A 17626-nucleotide genomic window follows, 5' to 3' on the forward strand; every position below is an offset into this window, starting at 1 on the left:
AGCGCTAAGCAACCAATCAGGGAGCGGCTAAAGAAAGGAAGATATCGCGGCAAGCGGGGCAATCTTATCTGCAGATTACAACGTAGAATGCAACCAGCACCGCGAATGTTACAGTGGCTAGAACAGGGAGGCGTGAAAATCGGCCTTTCCAAGGTTGTCGCGAGGCGGGATCACTTTAAAGTGGCACTGTCGAAAGGGAAGGGGGGGGGCAGGGGGGGAGGGCGACGGGAAAACAGTGAATTAGGGTCTGATTTACCATGGATGCGTAATTGACAAATCGCGCAACAGAAGGTCCCCGGACTGATGTATGAGGACGACATTCTGCCATTAGCGGACAATGCATGTGATTTAGACACTTGCGAATATTTGTGGCAACGCAGCGACAAACCTAGGCCTTAAGGTGAGCACACAGAAACAGGGAATTATGATCTTCAATGAAAAGATCAATAATTTCATGGTGTCAGTTCAACAGCAAGTCATACGCATAGCCAAACAATATATATACATATGCGTATATTCAGGGTGTCCCACGTAACTTTAACCAAACATTAAAAATACGCGCTGAAAAGACTCAATGTAATGTTGTTTGCCATCGCTGTTGAATTGACATCATGCAATTATTCGTCTTTTCAATGAAGATCATAATTTCAGCTTTCTCTGTGCTGAACTTAAGGCCAAGGTTTGTCGCTGCGTTACCACAAATATACACATAGTCCACGTGAGATGGAGGGTGATTACAGAGATGAAGCGGTTCTATTTTGTGCAGCAATGAATGAATGAATTAATGAATAAATGAATGAATGAATGAATGAATGAATGAATGAATGAATGAATGAATGAATGAATGAATGAATGAATGAATGAAGAAAATGGAGTATCGAACACCGGGAGAAGCACGCCTTAGAACATTGCGAAAAGGGCGATGGACATCAAGAGAAAAACAGGGAAGAGTCCTAGTGGCAGGCAAAATCCCAATTAAGTGTCTAGAGAATACGAGAGGGCGTTGGTGAAATCAGTTGAATTCCAGTGCAGATGTGTCATGTGGCGAGCAAACGACTGTAGTCACCACCCAACATCCGTCCTATGCAGTGGTATAGGCGCCCACAGTTCATGGTAATAAACGCCTCCTGAATACCATTCTTGGCAATTATCTCTTCATCGGCCATACCTCGTACATTTCTTAGCGGCAGGCGCTGTGGATTACAACTCCGTTACCGTGACAACTTACAACCTGGAGAACAAGTCATACTTTTGACTCTTGCGATTGTGGTAATACTAACAATATGGGTTCAGCGAAACGCTAAGCAGGCAGTTTGGAATGGCGTATGTCGGCTTAGATACGTAGGAGAGATACGTTACATATGTTAAACGTAAGCAACACTATCGCATGTTACTGTGAACGTCCATTAAGAACTGAGTTTACTGTATGGGAGCGCCAGCATAACAAGACATTAAAAGACAGGATGCTGTCCCGGGTCTCCTGACAAACTTATCCAAGTCATCAAAATGCATTAGCAACCTTCCTGTCGTTTCTAGGCCGACGCGTATGGTTAGATCTACGGAGGCTGGACACTCGACACCTGACGTTCCATACTCGGCTACAGGAGCTCAGTATTAACCGCTTGGAAGGCAGACTGCGCTCGGAGGAAAATGTCTCGGGAACTTGTCCCAATACTGCTAACTACTGCTAAGTAGATCCTCAAGGTCACAAAGACGAACTGTGCTTCTCGAAAAGGACTGCAGACTGTATGAGAACGCTTGCGATTGTTAGCGGTCATTGCTCTTGCAGTTTGTCTACACTGGCTATCTCTTCACTATTCTTGTTATCTTTTTTTGCTTATCTTTCCCTGGTTCTTCATCTAGTTGACTTCAGCGTGCAAAGCAGGAACTCAAATGAATGGTTTCGATGTGGACATACTTTTAAATATGCTAAGGACATTTTTTTGTGAATTTCTCTTTTCTGCCGTCCGGTGAAACCAGAATAATAAGCAATAAAACTTTCTTTTCTCTTGATACATCCTACTAATATCCATGTTCCTCTGTTTCGTAATCTATTAGAGAAAAAATTGGGTTGTGATTTAAAATATTGTGTTAGAAGTGTAAACGCAGGCGGAGCAAAAGTGTATGGTCCCTTTGCGCGTATTGACTCAATGAAAATATAGCACGTCTTTACTGTCACGTACAAGCGATATTGAAGAACAAAGACAATTAAAAAATTGTGAGTCGCGAATCTAACTCCATACTTCGCGCAGTTGTCCTCTGAAAAAGAAGTAACGCTCAAAACACAACAATAGCGGCGCGCACTGTTTCGCTTTAACAACGAAGCTGTATATGGCTATAGTTCCGTGCATTTTTGTACTCCACGAACAAAAACTATCATCAATGGCTCATACCTCCGCAAGCATTCATGCTCCCGTAAGCAAGCAAAAGCAAGTTGGAGAAGTATAGGAGAGGACTTTGCCCTGCAGTGGGTGTAACCAGGCTGATGATGATGATGAAACAAGCAAACAATGCAATGCCTCATAGCCCCGTAAGGCAGAGGCTACAAGCACTCAGCAAAGTGAAGCGAACAGCGCTGAAATTCTTTCTAATCACGTATACAACATACAAAACAGCATGTCGAAAAACGTCTTCATCAATGGCTCATACCCCCGTAAGCAAGCAAAAAAATGCAATGACTCTTCGTCCTGTAAGGTTCATGGCTACTCACTTTGCGTGAATTGGCTGCGATGACACTACCTCTGTTGTCATTGTCGGTGACATCGATGTCTATATGTTGGTACTGAAAAGGGAGCTGTTTACGCGTTCCGTGTTGCAGACATATTCCTTGCGATGCCATGCCAATCGGGCCCAACCGACCACCCAGCGGCGTATGTGCATTCATTTGACATAATAAAAGAATGTGATCTTGTGTTGTAGCGCGAAGTGACACGGACAGAGGCTAGAAGCCGGCAGGACGGGCGCTCGTCCCGTCTGTCCGTGTCGCCACAATCCGAGACCATGCTGCCGCACCAACTCGCCCAACTTTCTATCCTTTTGCAAAGAATGTTGTCGCAGTTGCAAGTGAAATAATGACGACCCATCAAGACAATAAATGAGCTCGTACCTTTGTTCAAAGTGATGTGTCCCCTCCGTGTCATGTGCTAAACAGCCTCGCTGGTCAACCACCTTCACAGAGTGGAATGGTTCATGGTTTTTTTTTTACTTTCTTACTTTTCTGTTTCTTTGTTCTCTCTTTCGTTCTTTTGTTCCTTCTTTCATTCCTTCGTTCTGTTTTTCTCTTATTTGTTCATTCATATTGAGCCATTGCATCTTTGCTTGCTTACGGGGGCATGAGCCATTCCTGATTGTCATTTTTTTTCGGGAATGAGCCATTGCTGCTTGTCTTTTTTGTACCATTCATCTATTTTCTTTGTATCACTCTTCTACTTTGTATCACTAGACTAGACGCCGCTATTTTTTCCGGTATGAGCCATTGCTACTAGCTAGTTCAGGCTTTCGCCTTAACAAAAAAATATTTCATGTGCCAGTGTAGCCGTGTGGTTTGGGGCTGCTTGCAACACGGGCACTAGGCCGGAACTCATGTTTCACTTGACTGTATACGTATATCGGTGTTATATCTAGAAACACACGGTATTCCTTTCTTTACGGGTCAGCAATAGACAGTTAAAATATATTCCGCAAAGCACTCATCCCAATACTTCAGTACTTCTTGTTCTAACACACACGTGCGCGCTACACCATTTGATGAAATATACTAAAAAGTTATTCATTGCTTTCCGCCAGGCAGCTGTTTTTATTTTTAATGACGCCAGGAAATCGAGCCTGATGCCACCAACGCTCATATATGTAATCGGGAGCGCGCACAATGTTCTCGCACACTTTGTGTCGTATACCGTAGCGCTGAAGTGCTTCTTGTATAACGTAGGAGAGTCCTTCGTAAAGGCAGAAGTGTACTGTTGGGCACATGTGCTTGAATTTATGAACTTGAATTGCGCCAAGAAAACTCGTCCAAGCATTCGCATCTGCTTTATCTGAAGCGTACTGCACCATGAATATCCAGGCGCCAAACTTTACTAGAGCAATGTAAATCTTGCTGACATTATTGTTATCATTCGAGTGTTCAAATTAGTAACCTCTAGATAGGGAGTAAGTTGAGCAGTTAGTTGTTTGTGTAATAAACGAAGCTGCGATAACTAAATTTTCAATAATTGATCTTAGGCGGCTAACGGAAATGAGTAGTTTGGAGCCGGACCTCGAGATTTTCTAGCTGAGCGAATAAATATTGAACATGCTTCTGTTTTGTACAAATGGCTGCAAATAATCACTTTTAAAGCATAACCGATGCTGAAAAAAAAAAAACGTCTTTAAGGGCGACTTAACCGAGCCCAGCCTACGTGAGCATGTTCAGCACGTGTACATACGCTACGTGAGCATGTTCCTTGCGACTAGTCCGCTTTCGAAAAGTATTTACGTTGTTTTTTCGAAAGTAAGAAGTTTAAAATTATAATGTCAACACAGTAGCGAACATGTGCAGCCGACACCTTGCTTGGTCGCAGAAGGCACGCACGACGCTATGATGGTGCAGATTTAGCGCGTCATCGCCGTGAAGAGAATGGGCTGCCGCCTATGCAAGAAAGATAATGAACGCGAACCGCTGGCAGCTCCTCGCGGGACCATGCCGATGGTGATGGTGCCGTTGAAACAAAATACAGGGTGGCAATACTGACTGCACAGGCGCTTTCACAGTGAAGCTGTGAACCTCTGCTCCGTAAACATGTGTCGATTAAGTTAGAAAAAATGTGGAGTGATCCCGGAGGTTGTGGAGTATCGGACCGTCGTGCGGTAGACGTGAAGCGGGCTTCGAGTGCTGCGCGAATAATAATAATAATAATAATAATAATAATAATAATAATAATAATAATAATAAGAAGAAGAAGAAGAAGAAGAAGAAGAAGAAGAAGAAGAAGAAGAAGAAAATAAGTAAAGATGTATTGTTTCAAGCCGATGGGGATGCTGGAATAGTTTGTGAACAGCACATAAACTCACGAGCAGTAAGCATTGCCATATATGCAGAGGAGGGAGTGTATGTACAACTTTACAACTTTGACTCGTAAGAGGACAGGGGCACCGACTGTGGGGTTGTCTGCGCCGTACAAATGAAAGACGGAATTATGATATACACTGCCTATATATATTCAGGCACACCCAAGTGTGATATGGAGAAGTTCATGAGCACGCACTTTGCATTGGTTAGCCGCGCTGGCACTACCGTTGTGATCACATTTTCATCATTGGAGACTTCAATGTGGGCATTTCAAAACCAGAAAATAAATGCTTCACTGAGTTTCTGCAAGAATTTGGTTAGTAGTGCTACACCAATCCAAGTAACTCAATTAAGTAACAACGGTAATGTATAGATTCTACTTTGGCCAAGATTCTTTCTAAGGTTGTAACCCGACCAACCCGTATATATCAAAGTATTCACACAGAACCAGCTTTTCTGGACACGTACCAACTAGCGCCCCAAGCGGCTCCGGCACGAAGCTAGCTCGTTTTCAATAATAGAACGAGCGAGTTTTTCGCGAATAACAAAATGCGCAGGTCCATTATTGAAAAAGGCAGGAGACAAACATATTCTGGAAGACAATCCAAACGAGTCCAATGCAGCGATCACGCTGTGGCAAGCAAGAATTTTGTTCCCGGAACGGTTAAAGATTCTACAATGGAAGCCTATGGAAACGACGAAAATTTGTGCTCGATCTTCGAGACAAGAACGGCACCCGTGATAAAATTACGGCGTCTATCGTAAACGTCACTGCAGCGTATGTAGTCCGGAGACTCAGCTTTCGATTGATGTCCATCTCGACTCTCTACACATGGCGTAACACTGTTGCCAAAAGCAATTTTTGAAACAAAGTCGTGCAAGTTCACGTGATATCTATAAAACCCGAGCGTATCACACGCTGAAGCGTTGTGATCCGTGGTCGAGCCGTTTAATTGCTTGCGCACATCGTTCCGCGTCACGCTGGCAGTGGTTCGATTCCGTGCTGCGTGATACCTTTTTTTCTTTTTAACGCCACGTAGGACTCAGTTCGGTATCTTCGCACCACTGTTTTGTCCAAGCTGTACGATCTACCAACTTTTCGTCACGTCGGGGAATCGGTACGTACAACCGTATCTGGTGACGATTCTTCCGGCCCGGTCTGTACCGATCTGTCCGTCGCTTCTTGTGAGTTATGTCAAGTACAGAAGAAGCCATCTGTTCTCACTGCTGGTTTACTCCTACCTCTTGGCGTTCCTACCGAACCCTTTTATCGCGTTGATATAGGCCTCTCGGCACGTTTCCCCATATGTCTGATGCAACAAATGGATTGCCGTCGCAACTGATTATACGACATGGTTCGGGGTCACCGGAGCCCTTCCAAGAGACGTAGCCAACTTCCTGTTGGACAACAACCTTCTTCATCACGGCGCTTGTCGTCAACTTCTTACCGAGAGGAGTCGCTCCTTCTCTACAGTTGTGGACTACTTGCTCCGCTCCTGTTCTACCAAATACAAACTTAGTACAGCATACCACCGTCAGACGAATGATCTTACGGAACGCCTTATTTGAACAATAATGGACAGGTCCTCCATGTGTGTTTCTAAGAACCATCGTGATTCAGATACTGCTCTCACTTTTGTCACATTCGCGTACAATTCATCACGCTATGGCACTATAGGTTACCGCCATTTTATTACTTGTACGGCCTAGATCCAGTATTGTCCCTTCATAGAATACTGCTTACCGCTCAAGAGTCTGTGTTTCAGTATACCCACCATGTCATTTCTCGAGCGCAAGAAACATGCCAATTTGCTCACCGTCGCCTTTTTGCTTCTTGAACAAGCAGAAAAGCATTTGTGACATTTGTCACCGGGACGCCGATTATGTTCCCAGGGATATTGTCTTTCTGCGATGTCCCACCCGCCGCTTCGGCCACTCGGAAGAACTAATGTCCCGCTACTCCGGCCTCACCGGGTGTCAGGTAATCGACGTCGCCTATGAAATCTCTCCCGTCCCACCTACCTATCGCTCCATCCAGACGTCTCATGACGTCGTTCTTGTCAGCCACCTAAAACGCTGCTAGTCCGTTTCCGCATAAACGGAAGTGGCACAGCGCATTCATGCCAGGTGGAAATACGTTACACAACTCTGCACAACGCTAAGGAAGGTGAGCACGAGCTTGTACTGAAGAAGACAATGATTCAGGGACTAGCCTGCGGTAGAATTGTCTTTGACAATTACTGTAAATTGCTGCAGATTCTGTAAATAAAAAATAGGAAGTTTTACCTTCCAAAACCACCGTCTGATTATGAGGCAGGCAATAGTGGGGACTCCGGAACATTTCGGCCACCTGGGGTGCTTTAACATACACCTAAATCTAAGTACGCAGAGGTTTTCGCATTTCGCCCCCATCGATGTGCGGCCGCCATACTGTAATTACGCTACCGGTCTTCCTTCTTTCAGCAACAGCATTCTGAATCGAACCTAAAGGGAAGCTTTAGCTCCTACATGGGAGATGAGCAATCATTTCTTCCGGCAATCACTGCACCGAAATTAATGAGTTATGTTGAACTCAAAAGAAACAGTTAAAATGAGATTTCAGAAAGCGAATTTTTATTTAACTTCCACTTTTTCTAAAATAAAAATGCAATAATTCAAGAAACAATACCTGAAGTATACAACCCTGCACCTCAGCAACTAAAGATTCTATCGCAATTCTCTAAGCTGCACTTAATATTTCATTTAATGCGGACGAAGATGATATATCATAAGCCACCCTGAAATACACCACTGACTCCTGAATGTGCAATTCGCAAAACATTTATAAGCATTGCAAAGGTACGGACACACTGGCGTCAAAACGCGCGTGGCACGCCGCGTGCCGCGAAACCTGCCGCGGAAGCGGTTTGGTCTGCCGCGCAGAGGATGGCTCGAGGGGCCATTTTCGGCGGCTTGCCGCGTGCCGCGAACCAATGAGAGACGTCCGGGCTTTTTCCTAAGCGCCACCTCTTGGCTACTGCCGAAGTTAACTTCCAGCGGCGGCGGCGGAACCACGATCGACGACCGAGCGCTCCGAGCCTGCCGCGACAAACAGCGCTAGTGCCTTATGTGCATCCACGTGCTCGTGTGCATCCACGTTGCAAAATTAATTTCAGCCGCGAGAACATGATGGAACAATTTCTGGAGACTGTTCGCTTGTTCCCCTTTTTGTACGATAAAACTTACCCGGAGTACAAAGATAAGGACGCCAAAATGAACCTGTGGGCGATCATCGGCAGAACATTCGATCTGACTGGTGAGTTGTTTTCATTCTTTATCTGAGCTTCCGCTAAATGTTCACGTCGGTAGGAATGTGCGCGGGTGAGCACACTTGTTTAGAGTGCTCTAGCGGTGTGCTGCGGGGCAAACGACGTGGAATCTCGGTTTCCTTCGGGCATGGTGATTTTGCCTGAGCGGTTCACATGTCGTATCAGGCTGCGCGCTTCGTACAGTGCCGCTAGAGCACTCAAACAAATTGCTCATCTTTTCATTTTGCAACCTTTCTTGGTGATAAACAGTGGCATTTCTGTAGGACCGCAAGCAGCCGCAAAATTTAAAGATGTGAAGGATCGTTGGCTTAAAATTGCGTCGGCGTCGGAGGGGGCCCGGAAAAGTGGCGCCGCAGAAGAGGCCGGAAAGGTCCACACGAAGTGGACACTTTTCGACATCGTGGATGGCATGCTGAGGAACACACCGCATTATGTGGAAAGGTAAAAAAAAACGCAACTTAGTTGCATAGTCATCTGCGCCAACTCAAGCCTGGCATTGATAACTTCACTACTGTCACCTGTCCTACCACTCTTTCTTAAGCCGCTTTCTTCGTGTTTAATACCTTTTTACCTGCTTTGACTGCCCAAGCGTCTGTGTTTTTAAGAATTTATTCCTTTCAGCTGCGCTGGTAGCTTCGCTATTGTAATTCTCATTACCATTTTCCTGGCGAGAAATCTGCAGGGATTGCATCAAAACACCTCAAATTTTACATTTCAGGTCTTCATCAAATGTGCCCCCAGAAGAGGACGTGTACGTTAAGTCTTGTTTCCATAAGTGTAACTTCAGTGTATAAAGCTTCAAGTGATTTAACTTGTTATGCATCTGTGTTATGCAGCTCCATTCTGCCATCTCCACTGTCATCCAACAGCCCTTCCAGTCCGAGACTGGTGGCCAGGTGTGCACCTCATTGTTTGCTTACCATAACGGTTACTGCAGTGAAACAGTTTATGTACAACATTGTCATTTCATTCACCTGTGCAGCTGTATATCAAGCCCGGCTGCTACGCTTTTTCAAGAAATGTAAGCTGTACTAATTGTGGTGTCATTATCCACCAATAGTAGTAACTTCCTATGTCATTATATAATGCAGGTACTCTGACAGCCCCAATGACTTTACTGATGAAGACGATTTGAGGTGGGGGGTGATTTTCAGTTTTCCTAGCTGTGGTGCATCACAGGTTCCATATCAATACACCCTTTCCACAAGCCTTTCAAGTATAAGAGTGGGTCCTCTCTATTATGCACTGTTATGCTGCACTCCCATAGGAATGGATTAGTTTTATGTGCATAAAAGATCTTGGCTTAGTTGCTGTCATGATTCGCCACTGGTGTGCAGTTTCAAGTGAATCACACAGTCAGCACTGCATTGCAATGTGCTGGGAAAAACGTTTAAGTGTCCTAATGTGTCCTGTTGCAGTTTTTGGACGTGCAGTTTGCACGTCCAAAAACTGCAACAAGGTGTGAAACCAAGATTTCGGGTACTAGATGAGTGTGATGTGTCTTGCTCCTTTTCACAGAATTGCAAGTAGACAACATGTTTTTTGCACGGCATAAATGGCAGCATTTTTATTTTTCTATAGGCTCCCCAGCACACCAGAAGGTGCGACATCTGCTGCTGTCTCTTCAGGGTAAGTTAGTGTTCACTTTCTTGTGTCGGAATATGACGCCATAACAAACATTTTTTTGAGGCAGGTTGTCAACTTCACAAGCAGGAGCCGCTGCCCCAGATCCAGGGTAAGAAAGCTGTGCGCACTTTCTTTGATTGGAAGCAGACATACTTTTCCAGTGCATTTCTTGAGTGTAATAATGTGGCCTGTCCTGCAGGTCTGCCAAAAGGCGAGCATCCAATGGACCTTCCTCTCGGTACTGGCATGGTTCACATTTCCTGCAGTATTTGAATGATAATCAGTGATTGCAAGAAAACATTGTGCTGATATAACTATACGCAGGACCAAAAGAAGGCAGTCTGACAGCTTCGACGAAGCGGTGAAAGATGTCTTGGGCAGCTGCTCAGCTACGCTGTTAGAACTAAATAAAATGAAATGCCTGCACCGACAGATGACAGTCAAGAGGCAGCAAACTGGATAGCTGCTAATCTGAGGATGCTACCACACAAAAAAAAAGATGCGAGATAACATTCAAAATCCACAAGCTGCTGTATGAAGCCGAAATGGAGCAGTATGAATAAATGAAATGTAAAGTGCAAGCAATCGATAATATTTTTCTATGAAAGCAAGCAATTTCGGCTTTCTTTTGACATGATAGTGTTTGTGCATGCTGACAAGTAGTAGCCTGTTATCGGAAATTGCCTGCCGTCCTGCACGGGTCACGACACTTTCCTACCATGGCACCTGGCCGTCACTCATGAAGTAGGATGCCAGTCTATCCCTTACTTCCTATGCAGCCCTGTAACAGAGAAAAGCGCGAGATGTTCGACCTTTTCCTTGAGCTTATTCTGCCTGTCTGACTGAGGTCACAGTTCTAATGGGTGTGTTTTACTCCTCGTCGTTAGCTGTATCCACTGACTTTGTTGAAAACATGCACTACGCATGTATTTTTGCACTGTTAGAACTCTTAACGCAAACTCTAATGAACAAGATCTTATGTCATGTGTTAAATGATAAAGTTAAATGAAATATTTTGAAGGTTTCGCTGTTTGTTATTGATGAGCTTCAATTGCTTTAATGTAAATAAAACAGGAAATGCAAACTATTAGTGATTTCATGCCTTCATGGAAATAATAATTACTGAGCAGAGTGGTACCCCTGGTCTGTCCATCCAGGAAGGGCACTACTGTCGTTCCTCCATGCACCATTTGTGACATTTCCCTCCCAGTCTTCATGGTCAACAAATCCAGGAGGGCTGTACGTTGTCCTTGAGAACACCGAATCTTTCATCAGAAAATTGTGGAGCGCCACGCATGCCCTTACAATGTTCTCAGTGGTTTCTTCTGACGCTCGAAAAGGTCTCTTCAGTATTCGCCACCTACTAGCTAGGATACCAAAACTGTTTTCTATGAGCCTCCTTGCACGACTCAGCCAGTAATTGAACACTGCCCTCTTCAAGTACTCGCTGTACTGGCTGACCCTGTAGACATGAAGAGCTAGAAAAAACAAAAGGTCAGGGCATTAAAATTACAGCATACATGTACATAATTAGATGAAAAATGCAATAGCATTAATTTCAAATCATTGAAATAATTGGCAGCTGTGCGCACCCGCTGAATACAACTTGAAAAGAAAAAAAACTGTTCCTACATCTAATGTCCTCTGGGTGCCTCTTTCCAGTGCAGCCAATTTGAAATGCTACATAAACTGATAATATACGGGTTTTTATTCATTTTTTGCATGCTTAAGTTGTGCCAAAGAAATGCTACATAGGGTCACCTTTGGCTGCATTGCACAACTTGTGATTTTCAGGATATTATCCTGTCAGAAAAATAGGTTAAAAGTGCTCATGCATTTGCTTGCAATCATGCAATTAAACCTTGTATGTCAGAATTACATTTTATTACTGCATCATACTATTGCTTTCACACAAAATGCAACCTAACATGTAAATTATCAGTAATAAAAGTATTTTAATACACTCATATTGCCCTGCATACACGAAATTTAGTCCTCTGCACCATTTCTTTTTCCATGCAGAAACAATATTTCCTTGTAAGACTTGCTATGTACATGCATGCAGGCTAGACTGCATTTGTAAATTTTTTCTATAAATTGTTTGACAATTTATACCGTATGCATGCATTGCAGATACTGTATCTGCTATGGAAAACAGTGGCAGGAGTAACACGGTACAGCTGCATTGATATTTCATGTCGGCAATCAGAGGAACAGGTCAGCGTTAAAAGTAATTGAAGCAACTTGCCACGTCGAGGATAAGGCCGCATGAGGTAAGGCTTCAATGGAAAGGCCTCGTCGCCCACCATCAAGTATGGTATCAGTCCCGCTGAGCCAACTGTTGCTGCTGGGGGATCCCAAATCTGCGCTCGCCCAATATGCGCATCAACTTCGTTCTTAAGAAAACTCCTCCAACACTTTCTCCCCCATAGTGGCCAACGCCCAGATACATAAATCTGAAATAACGCAAGAAGTTTCTGTGTAGCCCATTTAGCATCTGATGTAGCACATGACTTCCACCTTGCTCCTCCCGAAGTGACTACTGCGTTCAAGTCTCGTAAAGTGATATCTGCGCTGCATTATAGTTTGACTAAATATACATGCCACACACAATCACAACTCAGATTACCATCTTAACTTCTGCTGCTACTTGTGCAGAACCAAGTATGTTTACTGTCAACCTGCGTGAGCAAGCCATTGTAATCATACACCTGTCTACGCTATGCTCGTTAATTCGTCATGAACTTACACCATTGAACTGTCCCCTTTTCTTTCAGTGCATACTATAGCACTCTCTTTCAATAAATATAATACACTGCTTTCATGATTCACAAGAAAAATGCACCATTAACGAGTAGTTTAACAAAAGTTTTGTTTTGCCATGAATGCACCGTACCTGTAATGTGCATCGCATGTTGCCATGAGGACTGTGCTGAATGACTTCTTGTAATTCAAGTTTCGTGACCCTGAATTTGCAGGACATTCGTTGCTCACATGCTATCCATCAATACATCCAATGCAGTTGGGAAAATTCCAATCGACAAGCATGTCTGTGGCAATCTGAAAGAGTGATCGGGAGGCAACATAATATGAGATTGTGACAAAACAATAGCGTAGTAACGCATAAGGCAACCTTTAGTTGTCTTATGCGTTATGAGATGCCGGAGTTCAACACATTTGAAAAGTCGGTACGCAGGGTGCATTGGGGAAAGTCAGTAGCATAATAAATGAGGTAAAGAAAGGCAAGCTGGACGCTTGTCAACACTATAAACCCTCTCCGCAGTAACGAAACGGACTGCAGTGCACTTACTTTTTTCCATTCTTCTGCTGTTTGTGGAAATCTTACATAGATTGGCTGAAGTATTTCCCATAATGCAGCACAAGTTTATCTTACGATCATTCCAGCCATTGATCGTCCTGTCAGGTAGTTGAACGACAAACTTCTCATTGTGTCGCCGTTTGCGAGAAATCTGAAAAGCGTATTCTCATCACATACGTCTCAAAGGATAAATGAGGAGGAGAGGGGGTGAGTTGCATCACAGTGCTCATGTGGTATGTTTTACACAATATTTTCCGAGGGACTGCTGATCAGGCACTGTGACAGGACACTACCGGGTCACGGACTTTCGGACTTACCTTACTGTCATGGCAAGTCGATCGTGTGCGGATATCGACCGCCTGAACGGAGTGTCCTGCCGCTCAATCACAGGCCGAACTAGGTGAAGCAGTGTGTCGAACGAGCTCGGCGGCATTCGAAGGAAGCTACAATCAAGAATCAAAGACAACATCACTATCACGTCACACACACGGCACACTACGCGTTTAAAAATTGGAGGACGCTTAAGCTTCGCCTTCAAGAGTGGAACGCGACAGCGTTCCCGTCGACCTGCCAAGGGGTGTAAGACAATGGGCTACGGCGCAGCGATCACTTACGAGGCGCCCCGCATCGGACGCGGTGAGCGTCGAGCAGCGCAGCGTTCGGCGCGGCAACGAAACGTGCGCGTGAGCAGGCAGAACGAACCAAAGAACTCGGTGTCTCGGAGGGGGAAACGATGCACGCCAGCCAAACGTTGTGATCGGCACGGGTAGAGAGATAGACAGATAGTGATCTAAAGAAAGGAAGGACGCGTGATTATGCAACCCGTGAGGGAGCAAGGCGAAGCGTCGTCAGGGGAGAGGGAGTCCGAGACGCGACGCGCCTCGCACCGGCCCCCGCACAGCCCCAATGCGCGCGTGGCGCGCCTTCTGTCGAGGCAGCGCCGTACATTAAGAGGAGGGGGTCTTCTGTGTTTGCCGCAAGATGGCTCTGCGTGTGCGGAAAGCGCAGAAGAAATGTTGCGGAAACGCACTTCGCTACTCGTGTAACTGCGACTTCTGTAAGTTACATGTTCATAATTACCGATATACACTGCAGTATAACTTTCTACGGCTCGTTTCTAAGGCAACACCGCATTCACTAGAGGCGCTTTTGTACCGCATTGAAGCATCGAACTCGTGGCTGAATGGTAGCGTCTCCGTCTCACACTCCGTCGAACCTGGTTGTTTTTAATTCATGAAGTGCCTGCCGGGATTTATTGCTCACGCCCACGAAGCCGACACTGACGCCGACGACACCGGCTTTTCTGCGACACGAGCAGTGGCGTAGCTAGGTCGTCTGGCACCCGGGGCCCTTAGCTCTTCTGTCAACCCCCCCCCCCCCCGGGTGTAGTCGAGGAAGGCGAGGATATCGACAATTTTCGGGTGTCTTCAGATGTATATGACACCCCCCCCCACCCCCTTGCTGGCCCCGTGAACCCGGGGCCCACGGCCCCCCGGCCCCCCCTGTTGCTACGCCACTGGACACGAGCTCCTTAACGCTGTCGCGTTAAAAAGGTTGTAATGACTCACTCTCGGAAGAAGCCTTCATCTCGGGCGCGCAGCCGGGGAAGCAAAGCATTCGCTTGCCCCTCAACGGCTCGGTAGAGCCAGCAGGGGTGCGTGCGTCTAATTGTCGTACAAAAATCCTTCATGTGACCTGATCCTAGGTGCTTAGGGGCAGCATTGTTTAGGGATTTTTGAGAAGGCGCGATGCTGGCGCCGAGCGACACCGTGGCGTGTTCGTCCTCGGCCTGATCGTTCTCTGGACCGCGCGTTGTTCAACGTTGCTCATGTGATTGTAGTGCGTTGCTTGTGTGTTGGTTGTAGGTTCTGTGTTACTTGGTGGAAAGACGTGAGTAGTGGTGGTGCGGCAGTGCGGCTTTGGCCTCGGTGAACTCTGGCAGTACAGAATCTGCGTTGTGTGAACCGTGCTTTCTAGAGAACCCGGCGGTGGTGACGATTGAAATATCGAAGTGGCCTAGCGCCTCGGCAGCGAAGTTCAGCGAACCACGATGTGGCGTCGCCGTGTCCGACTTTGCTTAACGGACATCGAGGAATGTGCTGCTCGCTGCAAGTCATGTAAATGCAACTGCGTCGACAGCCCACTGTTCAGCGCTGAATGTGTGTTTGGTGTGCTGTGCTTGAAACGAGTGGTGCAGCCGTGCAGCGGGGGTGGCTGAGGAGCAGAGTGGCTTAAGGGCTCCGTTTGCGTGTTCACAGACATGTGCTTCCGTCTTGGTCTCATTAGCGGCTGTCGCGGGACTGTGGTGTGCTAGCTCCTTGCCTAGTATAAGGTTTACGACGCTAACACACAGCATGTTCACGTTTTTCCGCACTATACGTCGTTTGCATAACGGCCCAAAAACGAGACATATGTCTGTGTTATTTGCATTTGTGTGTTGTAAATTACTTTCTATTGTGGAAGTTCTGGGAGTCTTATTACGCAAGGAGTGCGAACGTAAACATAAACACATGTGTGTCTGAAATTTCGAATTACCCATAATACCCTTTACGACTGATAAGTGGGCTACACGGCCTGTGCGAATCAGCTACCGTATGTTGCGACGCTCTTTCGTGAGGTAGAATGATGCATGGTGCGCGTTTATTTCTGTACTGTTGTAAAAACCATTTCTTTATTCACTCAATACAAATGTACGGCTTCTTCGCCGCAGTACATTTTAGTTACGCGGTGAAGCATACTAAATGTGGGAGGGGGCCGCTATCAGCCAGCATAGTATGTCCACTTAGGCGACCTGAGAGGCGGAGGGTTCCCGAGTGTATGATTAAAGAACTCTTGCCCCTTTTCACTTTAAGTATCCTTCACCGCAGTACATTGCTTAGGCTTCACCGCGAAATATTAGTGTATTGCGAGAAAGATAATCCTAAAAAGCGTAATTATGCAAAGTTTCTTTTGTAGCTTGCTACACCGCAATACAGGGGTGTAAATAAGCATCGTGCAGTAAAGCATACTAAGAGTGGAAAGGGCACATAGGTTTGCTCATTATCTTCAATTGTGATGTAATTTGCAAGTGCATCTGTGCTCGTGGTAAGCTTCATTGAGAATTCTTTGTACATTACAAATTCATATTGCAGGGAAGCTTACTAAAGCACATTCGCCATTATGGTACGTGTTATTCACCTTCAATGCAGGAGCGTAATGCGGATTCTTGCCCCTGCTTTTGGCTGGACTGCACATGCTCTTTGAGAATTGATTCATTGTTCATAAGTGCACTGGTACTTTACTCTAAACTGGAGTGCTCAAGTTAATATGGAAGCACAATTTTTATTAAAGGGACAAGATGTTGCCGAGATGGTTGCAGCACAGCTTTCTTTTTTTCTTCCTGGCACCTTTTCTACTTGAAGCTTCCATTGCAGTGTTTCGAACCTCTTTGAACGAGCAGATAGTGTATATAAAAATTGGACACTGATTGGGAACATCACCTAAGTTCATGCCTATCTATAGTAAAAAGATGTAGCACGACCAGACAAAATAAAAGAAGTGGGTGGGCTGTAGCAATACTAAGTGTTAAATGGTGCTTTATCCTTTCCCTTGAGTTTTCTGTTTTTGTGCTTTTTATGGATCCTCCGCAGTAACCATGCGAGTGGAGAACTTGAGCTTGTTGGTTTCAACTCTCGTGGTCGTTACTAACAGAACAGTGTGATAAACGAACAAGGGCTTGGAGGCATCAGTTCACCTTGCTTGCCTCATGGTGCCGCTTCATAAGCACGGTGAGCATCCAGGCCAACTAGGAAGGGAGGTTTGTTGCAGTCGCTTCTGAACTTTATTGCCACCAAACCAACAGTGCTCTCAATGACAGCTTTTGGACAGTAGAATGCTTGCACCCAGCAAAGTCTTAAGAAGGAAGCATTCAAGATGTGCAAAATGGGCTTTTGAAGCTGGCAGCATTACTGAAGGGGCTTTGCCCATCTGCCCTCTTTATGGATACACAAAGATGATTTCCTCATTAAGAGGGATTGTTTCAGAGGTCGTTACATGGCAACAGTGTTGGGTGTTTAGTAGCTTGTCTTTGCCCACTGTTAATAACCTGTTCCTTCTCCAGTGCCCCTGTGAAGTGCCTACTTTTTGAACACAGTGTGCTTTCCATGCATGCATGCATTTTTAGCTTGTAAAGACGTCTATTACCTCTTGCTTCAAGCTGGTCCTTGCTGATGTCACCCAAGAAGGCATTGGGGAGTATGGCAATGCACACTTACAAAACACTGTTGATACCAGTGAAACCAAATTAATGGAGCTGCTGTTCTTTTTTTGTCCACTCCATCCTTGTTA

At 45.4% G+C, this 17626-nt stretch overlaps 1 protein-coding gene across 2 annotated transcripts; it reads left to right on the forward strand.

Annotated features, from left to right (window-relative positions):
• The first annotated feature begins 8096 nt into the window (after positions 1-8096).
• On the forward strand, positions 8097-10690 carry LOC142571303 (uncharacterized). 2 transcript variants are annotated; one of them, XM_075679555.1, is made up of 9 exons: positions 8097-8342; positions 8619-8796; positions 9074-9106; positions 9192-9251; positions 9338-9376; positions 9937-9984; positions 10049-10090; positions 10181-10219; positions 10306-10690. In XM_075679555.1, exons 1-9 carry the CDS (start codon positions 8213-8215, stop codon positions 10442-10444), a joined length of 708 nt encoding a protein of 235 aa, XP_075535670.1. In that variant the 5' UTR covers positions 8097-8212; the 3' UTR covers positions 10445-10690. The 2 variants fall into 2 exon arrangements, with proteins under 2 accessions (XP_075535670.1, XP_075535671.1); XM_075679556.1 differs by lacking the exon at positions 9338-9376.
• The last annotated feature ends 6936 nt before the right edge of the window (positions 10691-17626 follow it).

Source organism: Dermacentor variabilis, chromosome 2 (assembly GCF_050947875.1).
Source record: "Dermacentor variabilis isolate Ectoservices chromosome 2, ASM5094787v1, whole genome shotgun sequence".
Classification (NCBI taxonomy): Eukaryota; Metazoa; Arthropoda; class Arachnida; order Ixodida; family Ixodidae; genus Dermacentor; species Dermacentor variabilis.

Excerpts from the sequence above, each read along its gene's own strand:
- LOC142571303 (XM_075679555.1), top strand. The coding sequence starts at position 8,213 with ATGATGGAACAATTTCTGGAGACTGTTCGCTTGTTCCCCTTTTTGTAC. Across the intron at positions 9,107-9,191 it reads GTGCCCCCAGAAGAGGACGT|CTCCATTCTGCCATCTCCAC; the intron begins GTACGTTAAGTC and ends TGTGTTATGCAG. Across the intron at positions 9,985-10,048 it reads TCTGCTGCTGTCTCTTCAGG|GTTGTCAACTTCACAAGCAG; the intron begins GTAAGTTAGTGT and ends TTTTTGAGGCAG.